The sequence below is a fragment of the Zeugodacus cucurbitae genome, chromosome 5 (genome assembly GCF_028554725.1).
Source record: "Zeugodacus cucurbitae isolate PBARC_wt_2022May chromosome 5, idZeuCucr1.2, whole genome shotgun sequence".
NCBI classification, from domain to species: domain Eukaryota; kingdom Metazoa; phylum Arthropoda; class Insecta; order Diptera; family Tephritidae; genus Zeugodacus; species Zeugodacus cucurbitae.
In genome coordinates, this window is record NC_071670.1 from 17,632,842 (window position 1) to 17,650,122 (window position 17,281).

The window sequence follows — 17,281 nt, forward strand, 5'->3', positions numbered from 1 at the left end:
AAAGTGCGGGCAATGTGTTGGCTGAGATTTGGAGCAAGTTAGTCATTGATAATTTTTCAGTCGTTGCTGAATATGTTGCACCAACAATTACTGGACTGGATATTGAACAGGCTATGGTTGAAAAATAATGCTACTTGGTATGCTAATATGTTGCACCAATATTTTTAAGTGAGTCACAATATTTTTTACAAATAGTTAACCCTCCGATGTTCGGTGCCTTATGATGCGGTAAGTGCATCATAAGGGTCTGCCCAGACCCATAAAAATAATGTAAGAAATACGGTTTTAAAAATAATTTTATTTATTTATTTGAACGGATTAGTATTAATTATGAAGAGCAATTGGGTTTACAACTATATAGTTGCATGGAATGTTCATTAAGACATATGGGACGATTACATTTGCTGCAGTTATAACGAGTTTTACGTCGCTTTTTCGAAGAAGAAGAAGCACAATGGTAGCACGATGACCGTTTTGAAGCAACTTGAGCATATGATTGTTGCTGTGTTGCATCTGATGTCGATGGACAAGATTCCGGTACCTAAAACTAGCGAAATAATTTATTTTAAATTAGTAAATATGAATACATGCATACACATATATTTATACGCGGAGATATATGTAGGTGTGTATATAATTCATACTCACCTTGATATTGAAAAGATTCATTGCTTGTCTTATATGAGCAAACCTCCATACTAATGGGTTAGTCGCCCGTTTCGTCATATGTGGAATAACTAGCTGCCGTGCCAATTCAATGATAAATGAGCGCCTCTTATCACTCTGCTTTGCCGGATTCAGCTCGTCATAGATGATGAATGAGGCCAAACCGGCAATATCCAGCATATTATAAAACATTGCCAGTGGCCAACGGTTTGTCGAGCGTTTGCACGAATAGCCCGTCAACATTCATTGTATCTACCCCCGCTTTAAATTTATTGTAGTCCAAAATTTGATCTGACTTAAATCCTTTCAATGGATCGGTGCTTTGACGGTAATGGGCAGTGGATAACATAATTACTGGCTTTTTCGGCTTTGCCATATACGAGCACAGACCGATATTATCATTGTGATAACAAAATAAAGTGCTTTTAACATCACGCTTCGGGTTAAGCAATTCATGCGGAATGAAGGTCTTATTTTTTCTTACGGTACCGACTAGGAGGATGGGATCATGTGTAGAAGTTCACGCAAGTGAGGAAAGTTTTTGATTGTCACTCACTTGGGAGTGGCCAGAAACGATTCTTCTCCACATGGTTCAAGCAGCTCACGACTTCCGGTTTTAGACCAAGTATCCTCTGGCTAGCCAACAGACATCCGTTTGAAGGCGAGCTAAAGTGAGAAGGCGAAGCCCGCTTATGCGGTTGTGCGTAGGGTTTGGGACCCACCACATAAAAACACCCCCCAATGAAAAATCTACGAAAGCCTCGGATGAGACACCCCCCTTTTGATGACGACCCCTGCAAACGTTTTAAGGATAATGATATAAGGGCATGCACCTGGAATGTCCGGACCCTTAATTGGGAAGGTGCCTCTGCCCAGCTGGTTGATGTCCTCATACGACTTAAGGCTGACATCACCGCCATCCAAGAAGTGCGATGGACGGGACAAGGACGGAAGAAGGTGGGTCCTTGTGACATCTACTACAGCGGCCATATAAAGGAGCGCAAATTTGGTGTTGGATTTGTGGTGGGAGAGAGACTCCGTCGCAGAGTCCTGGCATTCACCCCGGTGGATGAACGTCTAGCCACAATCCGCATCAAAGCGAGGTTCTTCAACATATCGCTGATTTGCGCCCACGCCCCAATGGAAGAGAAGGACGATGTGACCAAAGATGCTTTCTATGAGCGCCTAGAACGCACCTATGAGCGCTGCCCCCGCCACGATGTAAAAGTCGTGCTTGGTGATTTTAACGCCAGGGTGGGTAAAGAAGGTGTCTTTGGCACAACAGTCGGAAAATTCAGCCTCCATGACGAAACATCGCCAAACGGCCTGAGGCTGATCGACTTCGCTGGGGCCCGAAATATGGTCGTCTGTAGTACCAGATTCCAGCATAAGAAAATACATCAAGCTACTTGGCTGTCTCCTGATCGAAACACGCGGAACCAAATCGATCACGTTGTGATAGACGGAAGACATGTCTCCTGTGTTTTAGACGTGCGTACGCTCCGAGGACCAAATATAGACTCGGACCATTATCTGGTCGCAGCGAAGATACGCACCCGCCTCTGTGCAGCAAAGAATGCCCGTCAACAAACACAAGGAAGGTTCGACGTCGAAAAGCTGCAATCGCAACAGACAGCCACGAAATACTCTACTCGACTTGCACTCCTGCTCTCTGAGAGCACTCATCAGCATCTCGGTATAAGGGAACTGTGGAACGGCATCTCAAACTCACTGCGTACCGCTGCAGCCGAAGCAATTGGTTTTCGGCAACGACAAAAAACAAGCTGGTACGATGAAGAGTGCCGTCTCGCAGCGGAGAGAAAACAGACTGCCTACCTCGCAACATTGCAAACGACCACAACACGTGCGGGATGGGATAGATACCGAGAGCTGAAGAGGGAAGCGAGACGCATTTGCAGACAAAAAAAGAAAGAGGCCGAAATGCGTGAGTATGAAGAGCTTGAGAAGCTGGCAGACAGAGGGAATGCTCGAAAATTTTATGAAAAAATGAAGCGACTTAACGAAGGTTTCAAGACCGGAGCATCCTCATGTAGAGACCAAGGTGGTAATCTGGTAACCGATGTCCAGGGCATACTGGGATTATGGAGGGAACACTTCTCCGACCTGCTGAATGGCAGTGAGAGTACAACACCAGGAGATGGCGAACCCGATCCCCCAATCGATGACGATGGAACAGATGTTCCATTACCCGACCATGAAGAAATTCGAATAGCAATTACCCGCTTGAAGAACAACAAAGCAGCGGGGGCCCGATAGATTACCGGCAGAACTATTCAAATACGGCGGCGAAGAACTGATAAGGTGCATGCATCAGCTTCTTTGCAGAATATGGTCGGAAGAAAGCATGCCTGACGATTGGAATCTCAGTGTGCTCTGCCCAATCCATAAAAAGGGAGATCCCACAATCTGCGCCAATTACCGTGGGATCAGCCTCCTAAATATCGCATACAAGGTTCTATCGAGCGTATTGTGTGAAAGACTAAAGCCCACCGTCAACAAACTGATTGGACCTTATCAGTGTGGCTTTAGACCTGGAAAATCGACAACTGACCAGATATTCACCATGCGCCAAATCTTGGAAAAGACCCGAGAAAAGAGGATCGACACACACCACCTTTTTGTCGATTTTAAAGCTGCTTTCGACAGCACGAAAAGGAGTTGCCTTTACGCCGCGATGTCTGAATTTGGTATCCCCGCAAAACTAATACGGCTGTGTAAATTGACGTTGAGCAACACCAAAAGCTCCGTCATGATTGGGAAGGACCTCTCCGAGCCGTTCGATACCAAACGAGGTTTCAGACAAGGTGACTCACTATCGTGCGACTTCTTTAACCTGATGCTGGAAAAAATTATAAGAGCTGCAGAGCTAAACCGAGAAGGTACAATCTTCTACAAGAGTGTACAGCTCCTGGCGTACGCCGATGATATTGATATCATCGGAAGCAACAACCGCGCCGTTTGTTCTGCTTTTTCCCGCATGGATAAGGAGGCGAAGCGAATGGGTCTGGAGGTGAATGAGGACAAGACGAAATATTTCCTGTCATCAAACAAACAGTCGGCGCATTCGCGTCTTGGCTCCCACGTCACTGTTGACAGTCATAACTTCGAGGTCGTAGATAATTTCGTATACCTGGGAACCAGCATCAACAACACGAACAATGTCAGCCTCGAAATCCAGCGCAGAATAACTCTTGCCAACAGGTGCTACTTTGGACTGAGTAGGCAATTGAACAGTAAAGTCCTCTCTCGACGAACCAAAATCAAGCTCTACAAGTCGCTTATCATTCCCGTCCTGCTTTACGGTGCAGAAGCTTGGACGATGTCAACATCAGATGAGACGACACTAGGAGTTTTCGAGAGGAAAATTTTGCGCAAGATTTATGGTCCTCAGAACATTGGCAACGGCGAATACCGCAGACGATGGAACGATGAGCTGTACGAGTTATACGACGACATTGACATAGTTCAGCGAATAAAAAGACAGCGGCTACGCTGGCTAGGTCATGTTGTCCGAATGGACGAAAACACTCCAGCCCTGAAAGTGTTCGATGCAGTACCCGCCGGAGGAAGCCGAGGAAGGGGAAGGCCTCCACTCCGTTGGAGGGACCAGGTAGAGAGCGACCTGGTTACACTTGGGATCTCCAACTGGCGCCGAACTGCGAAGGAGAGAGACAGGTGGCGCACTATCGTCGATTCGGCTATAACCGGCTAAACGGTTGCAACGCCAATCACACACACCGACAAAAGCCACTCTACGATTCATCAACATTTTTGCCAAGTTGTATGTTGAAAAAAAATTGTCAGCATAAACAGTCCTACCGCTGTCCATATAATTTTGCATCAATTTCATGACGACCCGGCTTACTCGGAATATATTGGGTGAATCGAGTGCGCCCACGATATGGAAATAACTGTTCATCGACGGTTACATGACAATCCGGAGTGTATGCTTTCTCTAAATTGGCCATCAGCATGAGCCATACATCGTCCAGGGCAGCAGTTTTGCTTTGCTTCAACCTCTCAGCACGAGTACCACTGTTATCGAAACGGATGAAAGTAGTTAAGCTCTTGAACCGATTCAATGACATAGTGGCCTTATAAATTGGCATATTGTAGCTGGCCCACAATTCTTTCGCTGGCTGAGAATTCGAGTGGAATACACCAGCAATAAGTAGTATCCCAAAAAAAGCATACATTTCGTCATTGTCAGTCATTACCCAAGAACGCTGTTTATTACTGGGATGCTTTTCATTCCATAGACGAAACGCTTCAACGGCTTTTCTGTTGGTTTCCCGCACAATGATACTTACGATTTCAGGAGACAGCAATAGCTTGAAAAGAGCTTTATGACTCGGTGACGCTCCTCGTAGTGGCCCTTTACGAGTAAAAGTTGTAACATTCTGACAACGAGGCCTTCCAGGTGGTGGAGGATTTGAATTCCACATTCTACCATCTTTCGACCTGTATATAAGGCCCTGGGTAATAGATGTGCTGCATGATTCCATTGTAGTTGAAGCCTCAAGGGCAACAGCTTCTCTATACAAATCCTCAATATCATCATGGTTTTCATCCAGAACAGCCTCTAACTCGATTTCCTGTTCTATATCTGATGCTTCACCGAAGTCATCTTCATCTGGAAAATATTCATCATCTTCTACGTCGTCACTTATTTCAAATGGATCGGACTCCTGTCCCATAATTTCTTCAATTTGTGCCTGAAGTCGCTGACGTTCTTCCGGACTCACATTTGCTGCGTTTAGCTTACGAAGCAAACGCGTCAACACATCAAGTTGTTTACACCTAACGGTTAACCAATCTACATGAGAAGCTTATATGGGTCTGCACAGACCCATGTGAGCTTAATAAACGAAATTAGTTTAAAATTATTATTTTTACAACAAATATAGCAAAAATCTTAATTTTGCTGCTTCATTGTGTTTAGCACACTAAATTTTAGGAAGTCATGGACTAAGAAGCCTCAGATATTAAAAATAAAAGATCTACATACATTTAAAGATCGAATGGGTCTGGCCAGACCCATATGAACATCGGAGGGTTAAACGTGAAACTATTGTATGTTGCGGTGTAAGACGTTCTAGTCTTTGGAAATTATTAAAAGTTTAATTAAGTTTGCTCCATTATTACTACAGATATTATTAAATCTCCAAGCATCATCCCATCTAAACAAGTTCCATATGATAGTTATTGCTCTAGTGTCGAGTCATACTTATTTAAAAGATCGTGTAGCATATGTGGCCTATATTTTTCTTCATATAAAGCCACCAATCAACACAAACAATCACGTAAAAAACAAGAGCTGTTACCTATCGTGAAATTTCGTCCTCAAAGTATTGCGGCTAGACGTGCCCGAGAGATTCTCTGTTTAATGAATAATGACGATACTTCAGGGGCGAACGCAGGGGGGGGGTTTGGGGTGTTAAACCCCCCCTCTCCAAAGTAATTGCATTTTTAAATAATAGAATTTAATTCTACATAGTCATTTGAATAATTGTAATTTGTTGTTTTCAAAGCAATCTTTCTGCCGACGATGTATGAATATGTAAAATAAATGAATACATTAGACACTAACAGTGTTGCCGTTTTGATACGATTGTATCTTTTTTGATACTTTTTTTTCTAAATTTTGTGATTTGATACTTTTTTGTTCATAAACGGCCTATTTTGATACTTTTCTGCTGATAGAATTTAATTTTTTGAAACTATGAAAATGTTAAACTAAAAACAAACCTATTGTATCTGGCTAGTATTAAAAAGTTGTGGAAATGTAGGCCAATTAAAAAACCCAGAAAAATATAAACTGGGCTTTGCCTTATAACTCTGTGGCTGCTGAACTGGATTTTTTTAGATTTAAGGGGAATTGTGAGTCGAAAATGGACTTCTTTTGAAAATTAGTTCTGAAGTGAAAAGTCACCAATAAGGTTTCTATTATTTCTTTTGGAGTTTATTGTTAATCATAATACAGGAAAAATAAAAACTCATTTATTATGACTTTCAGTTTTCGTTCCAAGAGCAAACTGTTGTGAAATAAATTTAAATTAAAAAAAAGTATGCTATTTGCAAAAAAATACTTGAGTGTCTTAACTTAACCGCTGATGTAGAAGATCCCGATGATTTCGTTGCTGAATTTAGAATGTGGAAAAGGTTAAAAATCTTTTCTTCAGATTATATTTTCTAACTAAACTTTTGAATATATTTTCAGGAACTAGTTAAATCAAACAAAGAGATCCAAAACTTCTTTAGACGCGTTGAATTGTTGCGATGCAAAAATTTACAAAACAGTGCATCGTTTTTTAAAGATTAGAGCAACAATCCCTATATCTGTCGCTTCAAGTGAACGCTCGTTTTCCTCACTTCGCAGGCTAAAAACATATTTAAAAAATAAAACTGGAGAAGCACGCCTGAACGGAATGGCTCTCTTTAATATCCATAGAGATATAGGCGTGACGGAGGAAGAGATTTTAAATGTTATGGCCCAAAATAAAAGAAGATTAGACTTAAATTTCTGAATTAAATAATGAAATATTAACTTTTTACCTAAACCCTAAATTAAGTTTTGTATTTTTAATTAGCATAATTAAGTATCTATTATTTCTTAACTAGTTATTCGTTGTCTGTATACTTTAATATTTAACTAAATGTTGATTTTATTAAAGATTATTCAATAAATAAAAGAATAAATAAAATAACCTGTTTTTTTTTAATTTATGATAAATCCATAAAATTGGAAAATGGGTGACGTCACGTCAGGGGGGGTGAGTTCAAAATGTGGCAAGAAAGGGGGAGGGGTTAAAAAGTCCTTAAATTCGTGTGACGTAATTTATGGATGGCCCCTTAAATGCAGTATGTTTACAAAGTTCTGTCCCGATATCTTCACTAGTGCTTACATTATCTATGTCTATATATAAAAATGAAACCCGTTTTCCGTTGTCACGACATAGCATGAAAACGACTGGACCGATTTCACTCATTCTTTTTGTGTGTATTCCAGGGGGTTTGAGGATGGTTCTTACGGAGAAAAAAATTTAAAAAAATTGCCTGAAAAAGACTAAAATTCACATTTTTCTAATGTACCATACAAACAATTTGTATTCTCTTGATATGTATAAAAACGAATTGCTGTTCGTTAGTCTCGCAAAAAGTCAAGAACTGCCATATCTGGCTAATTTAAGTCTTAAAATATTCGAATATTGCCAAGAAAGGTTTAGAAAGTAAGTAAATATAGAAAAATTGCGCGGAAGATTGCAATAACAGAACTTTATATGAGTTGACAACAAAATTAAAAAAAAAAATAGAAAACAAAAAATAGTAATATTTTGAAGGTAGTCATGGTTGCTTTGTTAAAATATTTTTGCCATTTTTCAAATGTATAAGGTTGGATAGCCCAAAACAATTTGTAACAAGTAAGGAATGGCTAAGTTTGGGTGCAACCGCAATTTAGTGATGTAATTTTATTAAGATAACACACAATACTGACCATATATTCATAAAGAAGAATATAATAACGAAAATCATCATGTATTGTATACGAGGACCGTGGTAATTCCTTAACCGATTTCACTCATTTTCACCATCAAAGCATAACGGGAATAGGGGCAACTTGGCTACCTGTTAGTAGGCACACAAACTGTACATTCGGCATTGAAGTTACTCCTCAATTGCAAATCAACGAAACACCAGTTTGCAAAATCGCCAAAAATAGAGCTATAGCGAAGATTCTCCAGATATGCAAGTTGATAATTTGGGAAGTACGGCGCACAAAAATCGCTTATTTATACATCCTAGTGTTTTTGCAATAAGATCAAACTGTGATTGTAGAAGCGTTGCAAGATATTGGAACTGGTAAGGTCACAGTTGACACCTCGATGGATTAATAACATTTCTGTCTCTTTCCGGACATAAAACAACAATATAATACCCATAATTGGCTGAGTGAACGACCAATATTGAAATCAACAAACGCAAAAAATAAAGATGTCGTCGATGTCAATGCGACAATTTAGAATTTCGTTACAGGAGAGCTAATACAGAAATTAGGATGACGTAGCCAACTATCCCAAAGGATTTCATAATCATTGGAGTTGCCTTGATTATCACCACTTAATTTTACATTTAAAGGTAGCATCAGTTATCATGACAACTGAATGACATAAATCAACCTCGACTTTGTAATGAACTTTGTATCGTCATCGAAGCCAAGATTGATTGTATATCTTAGCCACAAAACGTGTGGCCGGGTCTGCTAGTATATTATAAAGTAAACGATTCAGATCGACTTCATAGTTCTGGCATATGGGAAGTAGGCGTGGTTGTGATTCGATTTGGACTATTTTCACAACATATCATTGGGAAGCGAGTAGTTTCGGAGATATGGTTTTTGACCAATAAGGTGGCGGTACCAGGCCCATTTAAAATTTTGTATACCATTTTGAGTGCAGCACTTCCGTACTTTCTTTATAATGAAATTTAAGGTATCTGGTGGTTTCCCTTACCGAATTAAAGCATTTTTAGTTGTTTTCAACATAACCTTTGTATGCGAGGTGGGCGTTATTTTTAATCCGATTTCCTCCATTTTTGGACTGTATTTTGTATCTAAAAGAAACGACTCTAGAAAGCTTCCTTGATATAGCTTTAACAGTTTACGAGATATGTACAAAAAACTTAGTAGGGGCGGGACCACGCCCACTTCCCCAAAAAAATTACATCCACATATGCCCCTTCTTAGTTCGATACTTCATACCAAATTTTACTGCATTAGCTTAATTTATGGTTCAGTTGTAGCTCTTTATATGTTTTCAGTTTTCACCATTTTGTGGGCGTGGCAGTGGTCCGATATCGCCCGTTTTCGAAAGTAACCGTGAGAGGAATATTTGGGCCTAGTTTCGTCAATATATCTTAATTTTTACTCAAGTTACAGCTTGACAGCTTACACCAGACGGAGAGACGGACGGACGGACAGACATACGGATTTCAAATCTACTCGTCATCCTGATCACTTTGGAATATGTAACCCTATATCTAACTCGTTTAGTTTTGGGTGTTACAAACAACCGTTATGGGAACAAAACTATAATACTCTTTTAGCAACATTTTTTCGAGAGTATAAAAATTACTAAAAGTGCGTAAACTCACTAAAACGTCAGAAACACTAAATTTGACAGAATAAATGGCAGAGAAGAGCTACAATCAGATTTTTTTTATGGAAAAGTGGCGTCGCCCACTTATGGGTCAAAAACCATATCTTAGGAACTACTCGACCGATTTCAATGAAATTCGGTACATAATACTTTCTTGACACCTTGAATAGGCGAAATCGGTTCACAAGCACGCCGAATTTCCATATATGTAACTCAATTTTGAATTCGATCTGAATCCTTCACTTCATAATATATACATAAAGAACCGATGAAGATAGTGGAATAAAACTTTGCACAAATAATGTATATCATATGTGGCTACACTTGTGGAATTGTCGAAATCGGACTATAACTCTTCAAGGCCCTGGATATCGAACATGAAGAACTCAGTGCCTAAGGGTAATTAAATAAAACCGAAAATATCGGTAAATCTCTCAGATATTTGAATGTAATTCAGAGGATATTTTTATCTTCTAATAGGGTGTCTCTGTTCCGAAAATTATTAAAATCAGGTCAATCAGGTCAGGCTAACAATTGATTTGCGAAATTCAATTGCACAGGTGTGCGCATTTGCAAAAATTTACGGAATATGTTCGAAATGCAGAAATGTTGGTAAAAAACACCGAAGATTGAAGCGAAATGCATAATTATCTACGAGCTTCTAACGATCACATATCAGTGTTTAGCGTAAAATAGTAACGAAATGGCAAAGTTATCGACGTTCCTGAATTTGCTAATTATGTCAACGGCATTATTTGCCATAGTTACCTGTAGTGAAAGTACTGCTGAAGAAGATGGCAAAACTGTCGGTGCAGACATTAACGGACAAGGATGTCAGGGACAAGAGGACACAGATGGAAAGGAAGACAATTGGAAAGTTGGAGATGAAAATCAACAAAAGCCATCTAGATGTAGAAAAATGTATAACAAAAAGCAATTAACTTATAGCTAGAATATAAAAATAATCAAGATAATACGGATTAATTTTAAAGTAAAATAAAAGTAAAAAAAAAACATAAAAAATAAAAAGTGAATTTTAGAATATCGGGTGGGATTTGAACGCGCAAGTTACACAAACAACAACCAATCGTATGCGCAAGCGCTTCCTGATTGGTCAAAATTTGCGATTGCGCTACATATGTATTCTAATTAGAACATTTAAATGTACTGCATTTAAATGCACTTCCTTTTCTGGGCGCCTGCTAAAGCACAAGTTATTTCTTCACGACGATGCTAAAAATCAAGAGTTGTTCACACCAGAAGTGAAAAGTGGCAACATAGCCCTTTCCAGATACAAAAGATTCTTCAATCAATTCTGTGGAGGCTTGCAAATCAATGTTCAGAAGAATGCATATCCCTTATCCTTTATTTTCGATTTAGCCTATTTTAGCTGAAACTCAGCGGCATGAAACGTAGGCAAATCGAACATTGCATTACTATAAAAGTAGCGTAAAGAACAATTCAAGAACAAAACCTTGCGAAAGAAACAAATGTGACAACATAGCCGACATTGCCTCTAGATTGTCGATTTGAAACATTTTTGTCAATTCCTCGTCGACTCGCACAATTCGACATCAATATGCATGAGAGCACTTCTGTACGTTTGTAGGCAAAGTTGTCAGAGGTCATTTACTTATTTGCAACATTTTGCTACAACTCAACAACAACAACAAAGGATGTCTGCAAAAATCCTTTAAAAAAAAAGATGATTAAAAAAATGTCAGTAATTTCAGAACCGCATTTTGTTAACTCCTTCGCGTTTACAATCTGCGCTATAGGGAAAATGAAAATGCGCGCGGCATAGTCAGTGTTTTGTTCAGATCACTTGCGTCTGTTTGTATCATTGTTCCCAGTTCCCTGATGCTGTGGTGTACTTTTTTCTTTCGAAGTGGCGAGTTTTCGATGTTCCATTATAATTTCGCACTCAAAAAGTTGCGAGTTAACATTTGCTCCTTCTTATTATTGTACGTTCTTTGCGTGTGTTTCACACGTACACTCAGTGTGCGCTAAGAGAGCGCTCCGCGGGCAATGGGCTGCCGATCACTGGTATACATATATTATAAGAATACACGCGGAGTATATCTGTGTAAAATCTCATCTGTCGCGAGAACGGTTGAAAATGCTCATCCACAAAAGTGTGCAACGCGCCATAAGAAGTTTCCACTTCAAAAAAATTGTTGTAATTATTATTTGAAACTTTAATTGAATACAAAGATATTTCACGCATTTATTGCGCTTACAAATGAAATGCTTAAAGTAGATTTTTAATTTTTTTTCATATGCGATGTATAATATGTATGTATATAATGTGCCGTTGGAGACTCCTATATACATTTCGTGAAAGATTTTATTAAAGAATTAAAATTATTGTGCTTTTTGTAATATTGTCGCGATCAAGGGAAATCCATCAGTTGCATAGTTTTTTCTAATGTAATCTTACTTACATCAAATTATAGGCGAAACACTGTTTTCGCGTTTTTATTCACGTTTTCGACCATAATCTTCTTTCTTTTGCGAATTGTTTGATTTACTGTTTATTTTTTATTTATTCTTAGGTTTAGCGGCGGCGGCTTTTGTGTCTTTGTCGACTGCGACTTTAGCAGCGTCGGCTTTGACCACGGCGTCTTTGGCTGCGGCTTTTGCAGCATTGTGAGCGGCTACTTTATCGGCGTTGGCTTTGATAGCGTCGGCTTTGGCGGCGGTGAATTTCGCGGCGGCTACTTTAGCGGCGGCGTTGGCTCTTACGGCTTTGTCGGTGGCGACTTTAGCAGCGGCGGCAGCCTTGCGTGCTTTAGCAATGGAGACTCTAGAGGCTCTGCCTTTGGCGACACCTGCATTGGCGGCTTTTGCGGCTTTGTCGGCGGCGACTTTATCGGCGTTGGCTTTGACAGCGTTGGCTTTGGCGGCGGTGAATTTAGCAGCGGCTAATTTAACGGCGGCGTCGGCTTTTGCAGCTTTGTCGGCGGCGACTTTAGCGGCTTTGTCGGCGGCGGCTTTGGCAGCGTCGGATTTGGCAGCGTCGACCCTGGGGGTGTCGGATTTGGGGGCGTCTGCTTTAAGGGCGTCGGGTTTTAGGGCGTCGGCTTTGACCGCGGCGTCTTTGGCTGCTGCTTTTGCGGCATTGTGAGCGGCTACTTTATCGGCGTTGGCTTTGATAGCGTCGGCTTTGGCGGCGGTGAATTTCGCGGCGGCTACTTTAGCGGCGGCGTTGGCTCTTACGGCTTTGTCGATGGTGACTTTAGCTGCGGCGGCAGCCTTGCGTGCTTTAGCAATGGAGACTCTAGAGGCTCTGCCTTTGGCGACACCTGCATTGGCGGCTTTTGCGGCTTTGTCGGCGGCGACTTTATCGGCGTTGGCTTTGACAGCGTCGGCTTTGGCGGCGGTGAATTTAGCAGCGGCTAATTTAACGGCGGCGTCGGCTTTTGCGGCTTTGTCGGCGGCGACTTTAGCGGCTTTGTCGGCGGCGGCTTTGGCAGCGGCGGCTTTGTTAGCGTCGGCTTTAGCAGCGTCGGATTTGGCAGCGTCGACCCTGGGGGTGTCGGCTACGGCAGCGTCAGCTTTTGGGACGTCGGGTTTGGGGGCGTCAGCTGTGGGAACGTCGGGTTTGGGGGTGTCGCCTTTGCCGTCGTCGGATTTTTCAGCGTCGGGTTTGGGGGAGTCGGCTTTGGGTGCGTCGGCTTTGGAGCAATCGGCTTTGGGAGCGTCGGATTTGGGGGTGTCGGCTACGGCAGCGTCAACTTTTGGGACGTCGGCTTTGGGGGCGTCTGCGTCGTCGGCTAAGGCAGCTTCAGCTTTTGGGACATCGGCTTTGGAGGCGTCGGTTTTAGGGGCGTCGGGTTTGGGGGCGTCAGCTGTGGGAACGTTGGGTTTGGGGGTGTCGCCTTTGCCGTCGTCGGATTTTTCAGCGTCGGCTTTGGGGCAATCGGCTTTGGGGGCGTCGGGTTTGGGGAAGTCGCCTTTGGGGGCGTCGGATTTGGGGGTGTCGGCTACGGCAGCGTCAACTTTTGGGACGGCAGCTTTGGGGGCGTCTGCGTCGTCGGCTACGGCAGCTTCAGCTTTTGGGACGTCGGTTTTGGAAGCGTCGGTTTTAGGGGCGTCGGGTTTGGGGGCGTCAGCTGTGGGAACGTCGGGTTTGGTGGAGTCGGCTTTGGGGGTGTCGCCTTTGCCGTCGTCAACTTTTGGGACGGCAGCTTTGGGGGCGTCTGCGTCGTCGGCTACGGCAGCTTCAGCTTTTGGGACGTCGGTTTTGGAAGCGTCGGTTTTAGGGGCGTCGGGTTTGGGGGCGTCAGCTGTGGGAACGTCGGGTTTGGTGGAGTCGGCTTTGGGGGTGTCGCCTTTGCCGTCGTCGGATTTTTCGGCGTCGGCTTTGGGGGAGTCGGCTTTGGGGCAATCGGCTTTGGGGAAGTCGCCTTTGGGGGCGTCGGATTTGGGGGTGTCGGCTACGGCAGCTTCAGCTTTTGGGACGTCGGCTTTGGAAGCGTCGGTTTTAGGGGCGTCGGATTTGGGGGCGTCAGCTGTGGGAACGTCGGGTTTGGTGGAGTCGGCTTTGGGGGTGTCGCCTTTGCCGTCGTCAACTTTTGGGACGGCAGCTTTGGGGGCGTCTGCGTCGTCGGCTACGGCAGCTTCAGCTTTTGGGACGTCGGTTTTGGAAGCGTCGGTTTTAGGGGCGTCGGGTTTGGGGGCGTCAGCTGTGGGAACGTCGGGTTTGGTGGAGTCGGCTTTGGGGGTGTCGCCTTTGCCGTCGTCGGATTTTTCGGCGTCGGCTTTGGGGGAGTCGGCTTTGGGGCAATCGGCTTTGGGGAAGTCGCCTTTGGGGGCGTCGGATTTGGGGGTGTCGGCTACGGCAGCGTCAACTTTTGGGACGGCGGCTTTGGGGGCGTCTGCGTCGTCGGCTACGGCAGCTTCAGCTTTTGGGACGTCGGCTTTGGAAGCGTCGGTTTTAGGGGCGTCGGATTTGTGGGCGTCAGCTGTGGGAACGTCGGGTTTGGGTCCGTCGGGTTTTGGGGCGTCGGCTTTGGGGGTGTCCGCTTTACCGTCGTCTTTGGGGGCGTCTGCGTCGTCGGCTACGGCAGCTTCAGCTTTTGGGACGTCGGCTTTGGAGGCGTCGGGTTTGGGGGCGTCAGCTGTGGGAACGTTGGGTTTGGGGGTGTCGCCTTTGCCGTCGTCGGATTTTTCAGCGTCGGCTTTGGGGGCGTCGGGTTTTGGGGCGTCGGCTTTGGGGGTGTCCGCTTTGCCGTCGTCTTTGGGGGCGTCTGCGTCGTCGGCTACGGCAGCGTCAACTTTTGGGACGGCGGCTTTGGGGGCGTCTGCGTCGTCGGCTACGGCAGCTTCAGCTTTTGGGACGTCGGCTTTGGAGGCGTCGGTTTTAGGGGCGTCGGGTTTGGGGGCGTCTGCTGTGGGAACGTCGGGTTTGGGGGTGTCGCCTTTGCCGTCGTCGGATTTTTCAGCGTCGGCTTTGGGTGCGTCGGCTTTGGGTGCGTCGGCTTTAGGGGCGTCGGATTTGGGGGTGTCGGCTACGGCAGCGTCAACTTTTGGGACGGCGGCTTTGGGGGCGTCTGCGTCGTCGGCTACGGCAGCTTCAGCTTTTGGGACGTCGGTTTTAGGGGCGTCGGGTTTGGGGGCGTCAGCTGTGGGAACGTCGGGTTTGGGGGCGTCGGCTTTGGGGGTGTCCGCTTTGCCGTCGTCGGATTTTTCGGCGTCGGCTTTGGGGTCGTCAGCTGTGGGAGCGTCGGGTTTGGTGGCGTCGGCTACGGCAGCGTCAACTTTTGGGACGGCGGCTTTGGGGGCGTCTGCGTCGTCGGCTACGGCAGCTTCAGCTTTTGGAACGTCGGCTTTGGAGGCGTCGGGTTTGGGGGCGTCAGCTGTGGGAACGTCCGGTTTGGTGGAGTCTGCTTTGAGTACGTCGGGTTTGGGGGCGTCGGCTTTGGGGGTGTCCGCTTTGCCGTCGTCGGATTTTTCGGCTTTGGGGTCGTCAGCTGTCGAAGCGTCGGCTTTGGTGGCGTCGGCTTTATCGGCGGCGGCTTCGTCGGCTTTGGGGACGTCGGAAGTATCATTGGTGGCAGCAAATTGTGGGGCGAATTTAGAATTATCGGTTGTTTTTGATTCGGTGGTGATTTGAGATTGCCCGCTGGTTGTATCAGCGAGCGGAGCGGGTGCTCGTTGTGCATTTGCGTTTTCTCCGTTTTCGTTTGCATCAATTTCGACGACTACAAAGGACGCTACGGCTATAATTACAATGTAAAAGAAAGTTAATGATTTTCCCATTTTTGTACCGATATACAATGATTCCGTTATGCAGTATTGACTTGACTATAATGTTCTGCGAAATTTTCGCTCTTTATATACAGCTCGTTATGCCTACTATGCACATGTGTTGCAACGGTATTATTTACTGTTGCTATTTTTAAAACAGTGCTATTTACCGATGTCTCCAAATAAAAATGAGCACAGCTGTGCAAAACGACTTATGCAAATATCATATATTATAATTCCTTGTTCATACATTTGTATATGTATGTACTTATGTGTGTGCTGGAAGAAATGCGATGGACGGGACAAGGACGGAAGAAGGTGGGTCCTTGTGACATCTTCTACAGCGGCCATATAAAGGAGCGCAAATTTGGCGTTGGATTTGAGGTGGAAGAGAGACTCCGTCGCCAAGTCCTGGCATTCACACCGGTGGATGAGATGAACGTCTAGCCACAATACGCATCAAAGCAAGATCCTTCAACATATCGCTTATTTACGCCCACGCCCCGATGTCAAAATCGTGCTTGGTGATTTTAACGCCAGGGTGGATAAAGAAGGTGTCTTTGGCACAATAGTCGGAAAATTCATCTTCCATGACGAAATATCGCCAAACGGCCTGAGGCTGATCGACTTCGCTGGGGCCCGAAATATGGTCGTCTGTAGTACTAGTTTCCAGCATAAGAAAATACATCAAGCTACTTGGCTGTCCCCCGATCGAATCACACGCAACCAGATCGATAAAGTTGTGATAGATGTGATTGATGTACCTACGCTCCGTAGTCCGAACATCGGACCACTATCTTGTAGCAGCTAAGAGACACACTCGCCTCTGTGCAGCAAAGCGCGCACGTCAACAAACACAAGAAAGGTTCGACATCATGAAGCTGCAATCACAACCGACAGCCGAAAGATTTTCTACTCGACTTGCACTCCTGCTCTCTGAGAGCACTCAGCAACTCGGTATAAGGGAACTGTGGGACGGCATATCAAGCTCTATACGTATACCGCGACACGAGCGGGATGTGAAAGATACCGAGAGCTGAAGAGGGAAGCGAGACGCATTTGTAGACAGAAAAAGAAAGATGCCGAAAAGCGTGAGTATGAAGAGCTTGACAAGCTCGCTGACAGTGGTAATGCTCGAAAATTCTACGAAAAAATCCGGCGACTAACAGAAGGTTTCAAGACCGAAG

At 44.3% G+C, this 17,281-nt stretch overlaps 2 protein-coding genes across 3 annotated transcripts; both read right to left on the bottom strand.

The window, feature by feature from the left end:
- Window positions 1-278: 278 nt before the first annotated feature.
- Window positions 279-5,493, bottom strand: LOC128922190 (uncharacterized). The gene is made up of 2 exons (XM_054231928.1): window positions 4,998-5,493; window positions 279-541 (listed from the first exon to the last, which is right to left on the bottom strand). The coding sequence occupies exons 1-2, from the start codon at window positions 5,382-5,384 to the stop codon at window positions 329-331; spliced, it is 600 nt and encodes a 199-aa protein (XP_054087903.1). The 5' UTR covers window positions 5,385-5,493; the 3' UTR covers window positions 279-328.
- Window positions 5,494-12,016: 6,523 nt separating this feature from the next.
- On the bottom strand, window positions 12,017-16,160 carry LOC128922021 (cell surface glycoprotein 1-like). 2 transcript variants are annotated; one of them, XM_054231299.1, is made up of 2 exons: window positions 15,826-16,160; window positions 12,017-15,537 (listed from the first exon to the last, which is right to left on the bottom strand). In XM_054231299.1, the coding sequence occupies exons 1-2, from the start codon at window positions 16,104-16,106 to the stop codon at window positions 12,384-12,386; spliced, it is 3,435 nt and encodes a 1,144-aa protein (XP_054087274.1). In that variant the 5' UTR covers window positions 16,107-16,160; the 3' UTR covers window positions 12,017-12,383. The 2 variants fall into 2 exon arrangements, with proteins under 2 accessions (XP_054087274.1, XP_054087273.1); XM_054231298.1 differs by having other exon boundaries at window positions 12,017-15,082; window positions 15,137-16,160.
- Window positions 16,161-17,281: the final 1,121 nt, after the last annotated feature.

What these genes read in the sequence shown, in the direction of transcription:
- LOC128922190 (XM_054231928.1), bottom strand. Translation starts at nt 5,384, where the DNA reads ATGGGACAGGAGTCCGATCCATTTGAAATAAGTGACGACGTAGAAGAT. An exon ending in TATTGCTGTCTCCTGAAATC is followed by an intron (nt 542 to 4,997) that starts GTAAGTATCATT and finishes CGCTAGTTTTAG; the next exon opens with GTACCGGAATCTTGTCCATC.
- LOC128922021 (XM_054231298.1), bottom strand. Translation starts at nt 16,106, where the DNA reads ATGGGAAAATCATTAACTTTCTTTTACATTGTAATTATAGCCGTAGCG. An exon ending in CGACGCAGACGCCCCCAAAG is followed by an intron (nt 15,083 to 15,136) that starts CCGCCGTCCCAA and finishes ACGCCCCCAAAG; the next exon opens with ACGACGGCAAAGCGGACACC.